We start from the raw sequence: 16624 nt of genomic DNA, 5'->3' as shown, positions 1-16624 counted from the left end.
CCGCAACAGTCTGATCCCGACGGTGGCGTCTACGGCTGCTCAAACGTGTGTATCTTTCCGAAACAGAACAGAGCAAGACACCACAACTTTGAGCACCCTGCTAACGGTCTTGTTTAGAAATGCCCCAAAGCGCTCACCGCGTGCTTTCCCGACTTCAGTGTGAAGGATCAGAGTGCGGCGGATTGCGATGGCAATCCGAACAATTAAAACGCTGCCATGCGCATGCAGCTGCTGCGGTGTCCAGCTTTCGAGGCAACAACGAGAGAGAGAGCGACCGGCACGAATACCCACAGTAGCTCACCAACTCAACTCGAAAAGGACAAAATTTCCCCAAAAAAAAACACCCCCGCGATGCTGGAGCGAAAACCGAAGGAGCTGGAAAGCGCCATCCACGACATATCAATGGCGATTTACGTTCTTTCGTAGCAATCAATTGCAATTTGTTTCAGGCTCAAGTTGGTTTTGTGCATCTCCCTCTCCGCTGCGCGCTCAGATGTGTTCCTCGATGTCCTCAAAGCGGAAAGTGAAGTGTCACCCGAAAGGACGACGACGTGTCTGACGAGCCCAAGTGCCATCTTGGCGCAATGGAGAGTCCCTGTCCGGGACAGGCGGGACGACAAGAAACGTAGGCTTATGTTCGATGCGAAATCCTGGTAAGGTGTATGTCCTGCTCTCGACCCAACCGTACGCAAGAAGAGAAGCGTTCAAGAAAAGGCTTACCGTGGTCGAGCTGCATATCGACTCTCAAAGTCGCTGTCGCAAACACCCGGCTTCCGAGACCGTCGTGTTGGAAATCTCGTTGTGCGCGCAACAGACGGGGGTTTTTTTTTTCTGGAACAGTCGGCGCTGGAGACATGACAATGTCTCCGGATGACCGCCGACCTGCGCGCGACCGCGCGATCGGATATGACCAGCCAGGAAAGCCCGCTCTCTTCTTTTCGAGCCATCTCCCGAACTGTGCGTATGTCGAGGAATCTGTAGTCTCTTTCCGTGCGTCCTGGAAAAAAGAGGCGATCGTAAGTGTGTAAGTGCTGACATCCCGAAACCATAACTGCTGGTTGGAGTGGGTTTGGTCAGAGACCTCAAGTCGTTCGTACGTACGTCTTTATGTGCGCTGGACCGAGGGCGTAGGATTGATCGGGACGACTTGAGCCCGGCGGGACCGTGCGATCGGGTATGACCAGCCAAGGAAGCCCGCTCTCGCCGGTTGGAGACATCTCCCGTACTGCGTAGATTGGAAAAAAAGCTGGCCGCGAGTGTGAGTGCTCACCTTGGTACTGCTGTTTGGAGTTGGCTCCGTCAGAGGACTCCAACCGAAGTTTCCATGTAGGATGGACCCGAGGACGTCGAGCGGGTCGAAAACATGGCGATGGAGCGATGGACGAAACTTCCGGTTCTCTCTGGTCGCAAATACACGCATGGATTCTCTGCTCTCATTCGGCATCTTCGTTGCTGTCTGTCAGGCTTGTCTCGTTGGACTCATGGAGCAGGGGTGATGCGACTCGAGTCGCTGCCGCATGGAGAGGAATGGGTAGATCTGTGAGGTGAGTACATAGCCCCTTGGTATCAAAAGTCAGTAGTCATCAAGCCGGCTCCGACGCGGAAGAAGGACAGCAAAAGGAAATGGGATGAGCAGAAGAGTGTCCATTCATGAGAGCTCAGAAAACAACCGCGCCTGATTTCATTTCCCGGCGCGCTCTTTTCGTTCGATTCGTCGACGAGGAAAAGAGAACACCCGGGTGCTAGCATGTCTGTCTAGCTACAACGCCGGCTCCCCCAATGCTTATCATCATCAAAGGACGACGGACTCCATCTTGTCTTCTTGAAAAAAGCTTTGCGAAATCGAGGGACTGCCTTTTACATCACAACACCGGAGTTGGAGGCGATACGCTGTGCGTGAAGTGTTAGCGACATGTCCGGCGTGTGCAGGTGTGCAGGAAGAGAACATACCGGCCAAAGCTCCGCAGCCTCCTTACCCACAGGTCCCGTAATAGCCGATCCCTTCATCTCACCCTTGGGGTTGACGATCTATTATCCTCAAGTCAGCCCAAACCTTCACCCCAATATCCCCAACACCTTCATCCTCTCCCTTTCTCCTCAAAGGTTGTACGTACCACACCAGCATTGTCCTCAAAGTACAAGAACACCCCATCGCCTCTCCTCCACGGCTTGCTCTGGCGCACGATGACGGCGGGCATGACCTTCTTCCTCAGCTCTGGCTTTCCCTTCTTCACGGTCGCCATGACCATGTCGCCGACGCCGCCGGCGGGGAGACGGTTGAGGCGCGCGCCGATGCCCTTGACGGAGATGATGTAGAGGTTGCGGGCGCCGGAGTTGTCGCAGCAGTTCATGACCGCGCCGCTGGGATTGATGTGTTAGTCTTCGGTCTATTTCTGCTCTTCCTTCGTGCGTGTGTGTGTTTGTATGATGTGCGGTCTCGATGCGTGGATTCGTGAAAGGCGTTCCATGTCGAATTCGCGAATGGATGTGCTCGGTCGCGCTGCGCTTTTCGTCGTCTTCGTGATCATCGTCGTCGTCGCCGTCGTCCAGAAAAGTGCAGAGGGAAAAGGGTATCACGATACATACACAGGCAGACCGAGGGTCATCTTCAGCTTGTTGCCGGAAGTGTTGCTGCGTCTATTGGGTGATCAAGTCAGCATTACCACCTCTCCTCACTGCCTGCGAGTTTCTCCGGTGCATGTAACATACGTTGGGGCCATTGCTGCGGTATTTGTGGTGGATTAGTCGAATGGTCGGAGGTCTCGGGCGGCGCAAAAGTTCGAGATTGTCGTCGATGAGGTCGAAAATCGAGAGTGGTGGCTTGGCGTGGAGGGAAGGCGTGAGAATTTAGGACACGTGACTTTTGGAGGAAGTTGCGACGGGACGGCTGTTCAATTTGGCGGGGTTGAATGGAAGGTCCGTCAATTTTTGGGAATGGATATGGCTTAGGGCACCTGCAATGCCACAAGACGGAGCACATTATGCGGACGCAGCATGCTATCCGAGCTGAAAGGCCAAATGATACTTTGCGAGTCAGATTGTAATCTCAGTACCTTACCATGATGCACACGATCCAGCTTTGTGCAGGCAGAGCTGACCGAGAAGATCAAGCTGGTCGAAGTGTTCGAAGTATAAGATGGCGTGTGGCATTGGCTATGGAAGGAACGGAAGACACTGAGTGAGACGGGTCAGACTTGTCAGGACGGCAGTTATGACACATTTTCGCTCCAGGTTCTGTGCAGGTAGAGCCGACTGAGAAGCTCAAGCTGTTCGGACAGTTGGCTGACAAGAGAAGTAAGGGAGGTTGGTGAGTGAGATGGGTTAGACGCAGCACGATGGCGATTGTCCATGACAGTACAGCAGGGCTCACCAAGTACGGGATCTAGCATTGTGTAGGACGAGATCGAGGCGTGAGAAGAGAAGACGACAACCACTTTAGGACTTTTGGTATGACATTCAGAGTACTTTTCAAACTGTCTAGCCGTAGCTACACAGCCCCAGCAATGCTATCAAGTAACAAAAGCATTGACGAAGCTTGGATGCCAGTCTTCAATTCAAGTCTGTATCGCTCGCATGTCCACGTTGTCCACGCTCATCTTTCCTCTACGAAGCACCAGCACCGGTGATGGTTGGTGGACCATCCTTGTACTTGATTGCGCCACTGCTAGAGCCGCAAGCTTCGATGGACTTGATGACGCCCATGGACTTGGTGTCGCCGTCGGGGACACCGCCGAAGACGACGTGGCGGCCATCCAACCAGCCGGTGACGACGGTGGTGATGAAGAATTGGGAGCCGTTGGTGTTGGGGCCGGCGTTGGCCATGGAGAGGAGGAAGGGCTTCTTGTGGGTGAGCTTGAAATTCTCGTCGGCAAACTTCTCGCCGTAGATGGATTTTCCACCGGTGCCCTGTGGTGAGGAGAGAGGTGTTAGTGGTGGATTGAGGGAGAGTGAGGTGGTGAGGATGGTGATGAGTCTTACGTTACCACGGGTGAAGTCACCACCCTGGAGCATGAACTCGGGAATCACACGGTGGAACTTGGAGCCAGAGTAGCCGAAGCCCTTCTCGCCGGTGCAGAGAGCGCGGAAGTTCTCGACGGTCTTGGGGACGACATCGTCGTAGAGCTCGAAGTTGATGCGGCCGGAGCGGGCTGTGAGAGGGAAGTGTCAGCATGGTCGTCGTCGTCGTGCTGGATAGACGAGGCATTGCCATTGAAGATTCTCAACAACTTCAATGAGGGGTAAGATGGAGGGGTTGGATCGGGACTTACGCTTGGCCTCAGTGTCCTTGGAGGTGACCTTGCCGGAGGCATCGGTCTGGTACTCAGGACCGGTCCAGGAGACGTCGAAGTAGGCGGTGACGGTCATGTTGGCTGGAGAAGCGTGGAATTGACGGCTGATGATGGGTGCGCGGAGGGATGAAGTGAGGGAACGGGAGAGGGAGGAAGCTGAGGAGGAGGAAAACTTGAACATGTCTCGAGAAGTTCTTTGGTGGGGTCGCGGGGCAACGAAGAGACCCTGGCAATGAGGTCAGCATTTCCACCGACGTTCTGCCTTTTGGGCGTTGGGTTGGGGGCAAGGAGCTGCTTGGCGAGGATGCCGTCGGGAGTTCATCATGTGTGCATTGCGTGCGAATGGTTGAGGACTGGAGGTACAGCTGTCCGTATCCCCGGTAGCCCGACTCGTGCAGCTGGTGCATTGCATTCTTGTGCAGTGCCGACGACTTGATGGATGGATTGATGCTCGTAGCTTGGACTTACAGGTGTCAATGGGTGTTTGGAAGGCGAGAAGCAGCTAGCTGGGCGATTGTTTCAGTATGTCACTCGTGGTGGGAGCATTGCCAGGCTGAGACTCACCAAAAAGTAGTGTACAGTCGTAAGAAGGTTCGGTCTCTCTGTACAGAGTGTTGTACAGTGAAAGTGGATGGCAGGAGGGTGAATTGGTGATGGAGAAAAAAAAAACATGTACTCGTCAATAGCATGAAGCCCGAAACACAGCTCCAAGCGCGGAAGCAGCCGCCTCTCCTTTCTCGTGTCCCATAGTGGATGGTTGATGTGCCCGCGTGGGCAACGAGACGGTCTGTTCGAACTCCTGCCAAGCAGAGCTCCGGTCTTACTGCTAGGGAGACCTCGTTGCTTCTGTGAGCGAATGACTCCATATTCGAATCTGTATGCCAGGATTGTTCGAATGACATGCAGTGCGGCCGGAGGTACACGAGAGGTGTAGCAAGAGAAATGCTTACACTCACTGCATCCAGCTAGCGTGGCTATATCCACTGTGGGCTTGTCTCGACTTCAGCCAATGTACTGTGGGCTGTCTGCTTTGGGACTTCAATCCTCAGACTCCACGCACCCACTTGTCCACCACATCACGGCCAAGGACTCCTCCAGCTAGCTCAGAAGCCGCGGTCTATATCAGCCTCATCTTACAGCACCGCGACGCGATCACACCTTCCCGATACACGCCTCTGAAGGGCATAATACCACGACCATGGATTTCAACTCGCTGAAAGATCAGGTCAGCAACCTCACACTCTACGACCTCAAGGCCGGAGTGCGCAAGGTTCAAAATGGTATGCACATCGAGGACAGCGACTGCGGAGGACATGAGCTGACCTTGCCTCCTCCCAGCTGTCATGAACTACACGGAAATGGAGTCCAAGGTCCGAGAGGCCACGAATAATGAACCATGGGGTGCCTCCTCCTCAATGATGCAGGAAATCGCGAATGGCACTTTCAACTAGTATGGGACAAGCCGACAGACTCAGTCACACGCATACGCTGACCTCATGCCCAGCCAACTCCTCAACGAAATCATGCCCATGATCTACAAGCGCTTCACCGAAAAGTCCGCCGAAGAATGGCGACAAATCTACAAAGCCCTTCAACTCCTCGAATTCCTCATAAAGCATGGCTCCGAGCGAGTCATCGACGACGCGCGATCTCACCTCTCCCTCCTCAAGATGCTCAAGCAATTCCACTACATCGACCAGAATGGGAAAGATCAGGGAATCAACGTCCGCAACAGGAGTAAGGAATTGACAGAATTGCTGGGTGATGTGGAGCGTATCCGCACGGAGAGGAAGAAGGCAAGGGCGACGAAGAGCAAATATACTGGTGTCGAGGGAGGAGCAGGCTTCTCATCTTCAGGAGGCAGCTCAAGCCGATATGGAGGCTTTGGAAGTGAGACTGGCGGATATGGAGGCACATATGGCGGAAGCTCACGGCCTGTATACGGAGATGGCGGTGGGTTCGGCGGAGAGGAAAGTCACGACCAATACGACGAGGGTGGGCGATCAACCGGCGCGGACCGATTCGACGAGTATGACGAAGCCGACGATGCACCTGCTCCAGCCCGACGAAGAGCAGACGCACCCTCATCCGCACGAAAGACAGCAGCAAAGAAGCCTGAAGCACCCAAGCCGAAACCCAAAGAACCAGAAGTCGACCTCTTCGACTTTGGTGACGACGAACCCGCCTCTTTGCCACCGCCTTCCAACGGCACCACCCTCTCCCAACCCCTCACCGCGAACAACAACGACGACGACGACGACTTTGACGACTTCCAATCCGCCACGCCCGCGCCAGCCGCCGCAACCCTCCCCACGATCCCCAAACCAAACTACACCTCCTCCACCTTCAACACCACCTCCTCAACCACAACATTCGCTCAACCCTCGCCCCAACCAGGCACAAACCAAGCCGGCTTCTCCGCCCTCTTATCCACCAAATCCCCCACCCCCTCCACAACATCCGCCTTCTCCGCCCCTCCGAAACCATCCGGCTTTCAACCCACGGGACCGAATTACTTCACCTCTGTAGCCGTGGCACCGCAAGCATCTGCTTCTCCATCCGCGCAAATTGGCGCTCAGCCTGCGGCCAAGAAGACGGCGGGAGGTGGCGATGCATTTGCGGGCTTGTTGAGTGGGAGCGGTATGAAGAAGGCTCAGCCGGCGCAGAAAGGGTTGACGATTGCGGACATGGCGAAGCAGAAGAGTCAGGCGGGGTTGTATGGGGCGAATGCGGGGTTGCCGCAGCAGCAGCAGAGTCAGCCGCAGCAACAGGGCAATGGGAGTGCGATGGACGATTTGTTGGGGTAAGATGGAAAAGGTGGTGAAGGTGTCGTCACTGGGACTGTGGCGCGAAAAGCCGGTTGGGAGTGTTATGATTTGCAGCTTTGAGAGCCACGCTGGTTTTGAGTGAGGGAGATCTGGAAGTCTTTGGGTGGAATGAGGATATATACAGTGGAGAGAATGGAGAGCGCGTATGCCGTATAAAGTAGCCGGCGGATATACGCGTCGAAGTATGAAAAGTGCTGGCAACGAAAGTCATTTCTTTGCTGGCGACGGAGATCGCTCGTCCAGTGTTGTTTTCGCTTGGCTGGATCTTGTGAAAAGAAAAGGTGGTTGCTGTGCCGGTGACCTTGGCCTCTGTTCCGCCGCCTGCCTTCCAGTATAGGTCCTCCTCCTCGTCCCCGAGGAGCCGCGCACGAATAAAACGGCTCCGAGTCTTCCCAATTGCGTGACTGCGTGACTGCGTGACTGTGACCTTCGACTACAAGTGGAATTACTCTGTACCACCTTTGCTCTCCCCATTGGAAGGTGTGCGGACATGAGGTTAGTCAGTCATTTTGAAGCAAGACCAACCGCATTGGCATTCCTGGAGTATTGCATGGCCTATCGCATCTTCGTGGCAGTCTATCTACCTTATTTAACACACCGCTTACAACCTCTCGATGTTAGTCTCTTTAGTCCGTTAGCCAGCCTCTACAGTTCTGAATTATTACGCTTTATTTAACAGACTAAAGGGCTGTTAGTAGTAACTAAGCGTAACTTCTTCCGGCTCTTTTAGCCAGCCTACAAGAAGGCGTTTACACTAGCTAACATCGCTTCTAGCTTCCGCAAGACTAGCTTGTATCTACTTAATCTAGCGGTCGTTCTAAAGAAGGTTAAGGAGCCGGCAATTAAGAAGACTAAACACGTACACTTTAGCGATAGCTCTCGGCTAGGCACCGTAAACGACTTACGACTAAGTACCGGCAGACCGACTATAGCCGGCATAGACACCTCTATTATCTCTAACAACTAGCGTAAGACTCGTGCCCTTATAAAGAGCGTGTTAAAGAAGCCCGAGAATAAGAAGGAACGTAAGGCGATTTAGAAGCTTACTAATACCTTTATATATACGTAGACGTAGAATTAGCTACTTAAGAGCGAGTGTACCGGTCTGCGAGACTCCTTTAAGAATAAGTAGAAGAAACGACAACGTAGTAAGCTATTGCTCTTAATCCCTTAGGATTAAGCTATATAGTTCTATTTACCGGCTAAACTATAAGCTAGTAAGGAGCTAATAGCTACTAAGGAGGCTAAGAAGGTAGCTAATAAGAAGAAGAAGGAAGAAGACGCTATAGTAAGGAAGGTAGTGTGAGGACACCCTCACGATGACGCCCCCTACCTGTCCTAACCTGGACTATCCTGGCACTATAGATTACCGGTGCTATCTTATCTAGCCTAGACTAGGACATCCTGTAGAGGGACGAACCTTACGGGCGCACAATAGCCCCCGAGCGGACGTTAGACTGCAACCGGTGCCTAGTCTAGGCGGAGGGACGCATTTAGTAATACGAAGGGCGGGTATATAGCCTCGGGGGATGCTCTTGTCTATTCCCTTCCTTATCGAATTAACTCGTTACATTCTATAACTATTTGTTTTCGGTGCAAGCCTACATTCCCTCTCGAGGTACTTCTAACATTCGATTTAATTAAAAACAACTGTACAACTGTACCGAAAACTACCGACATAGCTCTAAAGGTTACCTGTCGTTAGGACGATTCCCTCCCTAACACCTCCGCCCGACAGTAGGCGAGCGCTTCCTCTACGGAGCTATCGGCTACGCCTGCTAGTTAGCTATAGGACGTTAACCTTCTTAACTAGCCTAGCTCGGGAGAGACCGTAGAAGAAAGGGCTACCTAGGAGCACGACAACGAAGTCGCCCGCGCTACCTTCGAGTTCTTAACCCTTTAGCAGAAGATTAAGGAACTCTATGCCGAACTAGACTATCCTACGCTAGAAGGGAACTTAAGGACGGCTACCCTCCGCTACCTCTTCTCCAAACCTAACTAGTATACTAAAACAAGGGATAACCTTCCTAAGTTAAAGGAGCTACTAGTCTTCGAGGGCAAGTCGCGTGCGAGCTACGACGACTAGGTCCGAGCCCTCGAAAGAGCCTTTAGACGATACGAAGGATTCGCTAAATACGAAGACCGCAAGGTCGACTTTGCTGCCGACTATATAGGAAAGCTCTAGTAAGACTACTAGGAACGCTACGTCGACGGCCTTAACGACTAGTCTAAGCTAACCTAGTCTATAATAAAGGAGGTTATACTTAACTCGATAGGCATAGAGACCGAACGGCGCGAGAAGGCCTACGAGAAGCTGAAAAAGGTTACCCTAGGTAACTGTATACTAGAAGAACTCCTTAAGGAGCTAAAGACACTCTAGAAGGAGCTCGATAAAAGGGACGATAGTAAGAAGATCCTTAGGTTCTATAGCGCCCTTCTATAGACCCTTTGTAACCGCCTCTTAAACTACCCTACCGCCCTACTAAACCTAGTAGACGCCGAGGAGAGGGCTAAAAAGGCCTACCGTGCTAACGAGGGCTCTAAACAGGAGGCTCGCGAGAGGCAGGCTGCTAAAAGGTCCGCTAAGTAGGCGAAGAAGCGCCCTAGCGACGGCTCTGCTACTCCGGACAGTAAGAAGGCAAGGACTAGCAATAGCGAACAGAACCCGAAGGCCCCCTCTAAGGCTACGTGCTACGGATGCTAATAGGTCGGGCATATCCGCCGCGACTACACTAACTAGCACCTATAGAAGGATTCGGGGAAAGAGACGCCCCCTAAGTAGACGCTGTTGCTTAGGTAGGCTAAGTCCTCTATAATAAGGATTAGCAGCGCTCGGCTAAGCTAGGAAAGCGCCGCGCCTAGCAAGGGCGCCTAATTAGCGTCGAGTTAACGCTAAACGGCCTAGGGGAGTCTAGAAAGGTCCGGGGCCTGATTAATAGCGGCGCCTAGGACAACTTCTGCGATTCTATGCTAGCAAAGGAAATAGGGTAGACGGTTTCCGAGCTATCTACCTAGACAAAGTACCTAACTCTAAATAGCTAGAGCCTGTAGGTCTTTAGAGAAACGAGAAACTCCTACAAGGCTGTAGACACCTCTGGCAAGGCGTAGGGGTGCGTAGACACGTTTAAGATAGGACGTATCTACGGTTTCGAATTTATGCTTAGCATGCCCTAGCTCGAGAAGTACAACCCGGGTGTTAACTTCGCTCTAAAGAAGGTCTTCTAGAGGTAGAAACCTTAAAAGCGTTAAGCGATAGCGGTAGTGTCCCCGGACAGGTTCTACCGGGAGTGTCTCGGTAAAGTCGAGGTAGCTCTTTACATTATGTCGATCTAAGAGGTCGAGGATAGACTCGAACTAGACTAGAATAGTGTCCTAACAGCGTACTCTAACTTCTCCGACGTCTTTTCGGAGGAGCTAGCTAGCGAGTTAGCACCGCATAGACCGCACGATCTTAGGATCGACCTAGTTAAGGGAGCAAGGGTCCTATTTAGCCCTATATACGCTCTGTCGGAGGCAGAGATAGATGCGATGCGTAAGCAGCTCCCTAAACATCTAAAGAGTAGCTTTATTCGCCGCTCGACATCCTCGGCGGGCGTGCTAATCCTCTTCGCGAGGAAAAAGGATAACACACTCCGCCTCTATGTCGACTACCGCGGCCTAAATGTAGTTATAGTAAAGAACAGGGGGGGTCTTCCCTTAATTTCCAAGTTAATAGACTAGCTAGCTAGCGCTAGGTACTTTACGAAGATAGACCTCCGCTACGCGTACTACCGGGTCCGTATCTAGGAAGGCGACGAGTAGAAGACAGCCTTCCGGACTAGATACGGCCATTTCGAATACACTGTAATGCCCTTCGGGCTCTACAATGCCCCCGCGGTGTTCCAAAACTTTATTAATAGCGTATTAGTAGGGCTAATCGACGTATTCTGCGTCGTTTACCTCGACGACATCCTTATATACTCTAAAACGGTGAAGGAGCACGAGGGCTACGTCCGGGAGGTGCTAGAGCGCCTCCGGAAACACAAGTTGTACGCTAACCTGTCTAAGTGCGATTTCTATAAGGACCGCGTCGACTACCTCGGGTACGTTATTATACGTAATAGGCTAGAGATCGACCTAGAACAGGTTAGATCGGTCCAAGAGTAGCTACTCCCCCGGTTAATACATAACATCAGGGTCTTTATCGGCTTCGCGAACTACTATAGGCGCTTTATTAAGGGTTTCTTACGCCTCGCTACGGCACTTAACCGCTACACGGAGGGGAAAAAGGTAGTAAACTAACGCAAGAAGGAACGAGCATACTTAGAGCTCGACGAGCAAGCTGTGCTTTCCTTTAACGAATTGCGGAAAAGGTTCTCGGAAGCTCCTATCCTACGCTATTTTAACCTAGAACTGCCCTATAGGGTAGAAACCGACGCCTTAGGCGAGGCAATCTCGGGCATCCTAAGCTAACTATACGAAGACTACGGCAAGACGTAGTAGTTCCCTGTATTATACTTCTTACAAAAGATAATCGCGGCAGAACGGAACTATATTACAGAAGACGCTAAGCTGTTAGTAGTTGTGGACTCCTTTAAGCACTTTAGATAATACCTAGAGGGGGCTCGATACTAGGTCGAACTACTAACGGATTATGCAAACCTGCAAACTCTTATAACGACTAAGACCTTATCTAGGCGGCAGGTTAGATAGGCCGAGTAGTTGTCGCAGATCGACTTTAGGACTATTTACAGACCCGGCAAGGCTAATAGGGCGGCGGATATACTAAGCAGAAGGCCCGACCTTACGGACAAGGACTACTCTAGACGGTAGGCTATAGACGAAGAGTCGTCTGCAAGCTTGCGGCTCCTCTAGACGGCATTCTAACCGCATCTAGACTATAATAGACTAGTAAGGCACGTAGGGGCAGTAAAGGACGCCCTAGACCTAAAAACGCGCCTAAAACGCGCCCTCTTAAAAGATCCGACCTTTAACAGGATTAACGAGGAGAAGGACTAAGCGGAACCTACTTTCTAGGCAGATCGATAGACTAACGAGGATAGAGTCGCGTACATAAACGGCAAGGCCTACGTACCTAAAGGAAGCATAAGACTCTAACTGCTTTAGGAATGCTACGACGACCCTATAGCAGGGCACTTCGGCTTCTCTCGAACGCTCGAACTTCTACAAAGGAGTTTCTACTAGCCCAAAATAAGGAAATACGTTAAGGACTATATACGAACGTGTTAAGCGTGCAGTAGGGCAAAGCTACGGCGGCACAAACCTTACGGATTGCTGCACGCAGAGCCGCTATTGCTTACACTATAGGAGGATGTAACTCTAGACTTCATAACGGACCTGCTACCTAGTATGCTTCTAGGCTAGGCTTACGACTTAATCCTAGTAATCGTAGACAGATGTACCAAAATGGTCTATTATGCGCTATGTAAGAAGACGATTACCGCAGCAGAGCTCGTAGAGGTGTTTATAAGGGAGGTCGTACGACTCTATAGCGCACTAGCTACGATTACGTCGGATCGAGGGCCTATCCTAACCTTAAAATTCTAAAGCACGTTCTGTTTCTGCCTTAGCATACGCCGGAAACTAAGCACAGCGTTCTACCCTTAAACAGACGGGCAAACAGAGCGCCAAAACCAGACGCTAGAGCAGTATCTTTGCATATACTGCAACTATAAACAGGACAACTAGGCCTCCCTACTCTCTACTGCGGAATTCTCGTATAATAATAGCGTACACTCCGCAACAGGGGTTACGCTATTCCAAGCGTATACGACATAGGACCCTTAGTAGTGCTACTAGCCTAGACTACGCTAGGATGGACGAGAAGCCCCGTTCGCCGCACAACTTGCGGACCGCGTTATCTCTAACTAGAAGAAACTGCGGGTTAGACTAGCTAAAACAAAGAAGCAAATAGCTAAGTAGGCAAACGAGCATAGAAAGGACATCTCCTTTAACGTCGGAGACGAAGTCTACCTTAACATACGCAACATTAGGTTATTAAGACCTTTAGCGAAGCTCGATTACAAATACATTGGACCTTATAAGGTAAAAGCGGTTATTAACCGCGTCGTATATACGCTCGATCTACTAGACTTACTAAAGATCTACCTAACCTTCTATGTTTCTCTGCTAGAACTATCTATCCCGGACTAGTTTAGTCGCAAACAGGATAGGATAATGCGATACGACGTAGGAGAGGATAATAAATACGAAGTCGAGGCCATTCTGGCCGAACGTGTAGACGAACTGAACAATCGGGAGTACCTTATTAAGTAGAAAGACTACAACTAGTCCGAGAACTCCTAGGAAGCAGCAGTTAACATTAGCCCGGCAGCAATACGGGCCTACTAGCGCAGAATGGGCCAGAAAGGACCTACTGCGCGCGGTAAATTCCAGAAAAAACGCTAACCCCCTTAGTCAATTTTTTAATCCTTTTTGCTTTATGACATTAGACTTTAACATTTTTAATAATTCTAGGGATTTTATTTGGGCGTTAAGGCTTTCCATTCTAGACTATTCTGGTCTACGTTAAGCTATTCTGCGCTATTATAACTTAAAAGGGCCCTATTACTCTACGTAATAGCGTTATCTGTTATACCCTGCACACTGCTAGAGCTAACTAGACTAAACCGGCTTAATTATTGCTATCCTCGTCCGAAGCGTCCTCTCTACGCTCCTAAGCGGCTATAGTACTTACTAAAGCCTTTAACGCCTCCCTGTTAGTCTTTCCTGTACCCCTAGCGTACGAATTAAACCTCTCTAGGGCCTTGCTATTGCGATGTAAGGCAGTCTTGTACTTGTTAAGCTTGTCTGTTAACGACTAGACCGTAATAGCGCCCTTTAGATTAATTAGGCGGCTTCTCTTGGCCCTCGGGGTCCCGGTAGTAGCCTGCTCCTACATCGTAGCGTTAGCATAGCCTAAAATGCGCTAGAACGGTACACTTACGGCCTTCTCTATATAAGCAGCAGCCGACCTGTCCCGCTTCTTAACCTTTTGACCCGTCGTGTCCTACTCGCGGGTACCCTAGTGCAAAGTGAGACCCTCCGGGCCGCGAACGCTGTTTCCAAGCTCCCTAAGGCGCCAACTGTTAGCATACTAGTCCAAAATAAGCTAGAACGGCACATATAACTTAATCGAACTAGCAAATAGGAGCACCTTGCTCCTTAACTTCTTCCTGTTGTCCGCGTTTACTACCGGATTAGCGTACTCTGCTTAAATCTAGGTATTAATAGTGTCCTACTCGTCCTTACGGGCCGGAGGGGGCTATTTAGGGTCAGCCTAGATCTAGAAGACTCCAGAACAGTCTAGAAATATCCTACCTAGAAGCAATCGGCATTTCTGTCGTCCAGACAGCTGGCGCATTTAGCAGTAATGCCCTTAATAGGCTTTCTCTAACGCTAACTAGCATAGTTTAGTTAAGTCTTTGTTTAGCTTAACGTCTTTAATGCAATTAAAGCACGGATTGTAGTTGAAAGCCCCGTTGCGGACCTTTTTAGCGTAATCGTTGCGCACGAGGGCCGCGGCGGCGGAAGACATAGTGTGTCTGCGCTAATGTTAGCCTTGCTAGACCCAAACTAGACTATACTAGCACTACCCTAGATTACTTACTTTTTGGTAGTTAGTAAAGAAGAGAGAAAGTTTGGAAGAAGAATTAAATTAATATAGCGACGCTACGGACCTGCAAATCCTTCCAGATTGGGACATCTGGCAGCTAACAGCTTGTGAATTTTCCACCGTAACTAAGGTTAGTTGCAGAGAGGGGAGGGGGGCAATGTAAGGACACCCTTACGATAACGCCCCCTACCTGTCCTAACCTAGACTATCCTAGCACTATAGATTACCGGTGCTATCTTATCTAGCCTAGACTAGGACATCCTGTAGAGGGACGAACCTTATAGGCGCACGATAGCCCCCGAGCGGACGTTAGACTACGACCGGTGCCTAGTCTAGGCGGAGGGACGCATTTGGCAACACGAAGGGCGGGTACATAGCCTCGGGGGACGCTCTTGTCTATTCCCTTCCTTATCGAATCGACTCGTTACATTCTACAACCATTTGTTTTCGGTGCAAGCCTACATTCCCTCTCGAGGTGCTTCTAACAGGTAGATAAACAACTTAGAGCTAAACAGAAGATACAAGCTATAGCTAATAGGGCGCAGAAGAAGGCTAAGAAGGCTTTATTACTAGAGACGAAGAAGGCTAATTTATAGCTAAATACCGACCTTAGAGCCTCTGCTCGTATAGCACGGCTAGCTAAGCGCCGCAGAAGGAAGGCAGTAGATAAACCGGTGTTAATTGTAGTGTTAAAGGTGCCCTTACTACAGAGGAGGGGTACATAAGTAGCTAAATCCTCTTAGCTACTAACACGCATAACATTAAGGCAGAAGTTACAAGCTGCTTAGAGCTAATAGATATAATTAATGCGATGAATTTAAGCTATTAAATACCTTATTGTAACTACTAGTTGTAAGGTTATTAGCTATAGAAGTAGTGTAAGAAATAAAGCCAAACTCTCGGTAGAGCGTGCATAGCGTAGACCGTGCACAGCTTGGGCCTGTATTCTAGTTCTGTCAGTCTCGCATGGATTCACGTGGCGTAGAAGAATGCCCGCCCGGGCGAAGTGAAGAGAATTGACAGCATCGTGTGTCTTGAGCAGTCACCCCGAGGATACCCAGCGGGTTTCGAGGACTTGAGGCTCCCGATGCTGCTTGAATAGAGGCGGCATTCCCAATTAGCTGCGACCAAGGGTGACGTCGGAGTGTTTCTCCGCTTTGTGCAAGGCAGGCCTTGACTTGCTAGGACTCGGTCCGGCTTCGTATGCTCCCGATGCGCCACCACGCTTTGAGGCATATAGGAAGATGATGCCGAAGATTGAGCGAACGGAGAGATGTCCAAATGCCGGCTAGTTCTGGTTCAAATCCTAGTCCATTGGTCGAGAAGTGCCGTTGATCATGACTGCGGTTGTTGTTCGAGAGTCTTTGTCGTAGGATTTCAAAGTGCTCATCACAAATGTCAACCTGCCGTTGTGCAGCCAGAAGCGAAACGAGTCTCTCATGCAGTACTTTTGACCTGAAAGGATGGTTGAATGTGTGTATATGTCCATGTCTACTCAAAAGGGAAGAAGGAGAAGAAGCCGTCCACCGCAGCTCGATGACAGGAAGAACGGGAATATGGACGTCGCCTGACTAAGCACGATCCGCCTCAGGCACCAACTTCCATTCTTCTCTTTCATTCAACTTTCGACGTCTATTTCGGTCAAGGTACTGCGCACGTTACAGGCGTGAAACGAAACGATGCAATGTGCAATGCCTCACTTTCCAAGGTTGTGTCTTGATACACGACGTCACTTTGGTCGGAAGAAATGCAGCACAGCCTCGACAGACCGTCTCGATATGGTATGGACAATCTGATCGTTGACGTAGGTACAACACCAAAGACGATGTACTGTTCACCTCATCCCTTTCAATGCTGACTGGACAAGTCCGACAAGGACCCGAGCCGGACCA

General features: G+C 50.6%; 3 protein-coding genes across 3 annotated transcripts; 1 reads left to right on the top strand and 2 right to left on the bottom strand.

The window, feature by feature from the left end:
• Positions 1-1629: 1629 nt before the first annotated feature.
• Positions 1630-2783, bottom strand: MYCGRDRAFT_102005 (60S ribosomal protein L23; the record flags this gene model as incomplete). The annotated part of the gene is made up of 5 exons (XM_003855834.1): positions 1630-1890; positions 1951-2028; positions 2115-2361; positions 2587-2637; positions 2710-2783. 5 exons carry the CDS (start codon positions 2718-2720, stop codon positions 1858-1860), a joined length of 420 nt encoding a protein of 139 aa, XP_003855882.1.
• Positions 2784-3437: 654 nt separating this feature from the next.
• On the bottom strand, positions 3438-4931 carry MYCGRDRAFT_64952 (uncharacterized protein; the record flags this gene model as incomplete). Its single annotated transcript, XM_003855833.1, has 5 exons — positions 3438-3906; positions 3979-4148; positions 4269-4515; positions 4758-4795; positions 4854-4931. The coding sequence occupies 3 exons, from the start codon at positions 4468-4470 to the stop codon at positions 3604-3606; spliced, it is 675 nt and encodes a 224-aa protein (XP_003855881.1).
• Positions 4932-5388: 457 nt separating this feature from the next.
• Positions 5389-6626, top strand: MYCGRDRAFT_64949 (uncharacterized protein; the record flags this gene model as incomplete). The annotated part of the gene is made up of 3 exons (XM_003857714.1): positions 5389-5569; positions 5628-5739; positions 5794-6626. Coding segments are annotated over 3 exons (1026 nt in total), but the record flags the coding sequence as incomplete, so codon positions are not given.
• Positions 6627-16624: the final 9998 nt, after the last annotated feature.

Source organism: Zymoseptoria tritici, chromosome 1 (assembly GCF_000219625.1).
Source record: "Zymoseptoria tritici IPO323 chromosome 1, whole genome shotgun sequence".
NCBI lineage: Eukaryota > Fungi > Ascomycota > Dothideomycetes > Mycosphaerellales > Mycosphaerellaceae > Zymoseptoria > Zymoseptoria tritici.
The sequence above is the reverse complement of the archived record's forward strand: the minus strand, read 5'-3'. Positions and strand labels throughout refer to the sequence as shown.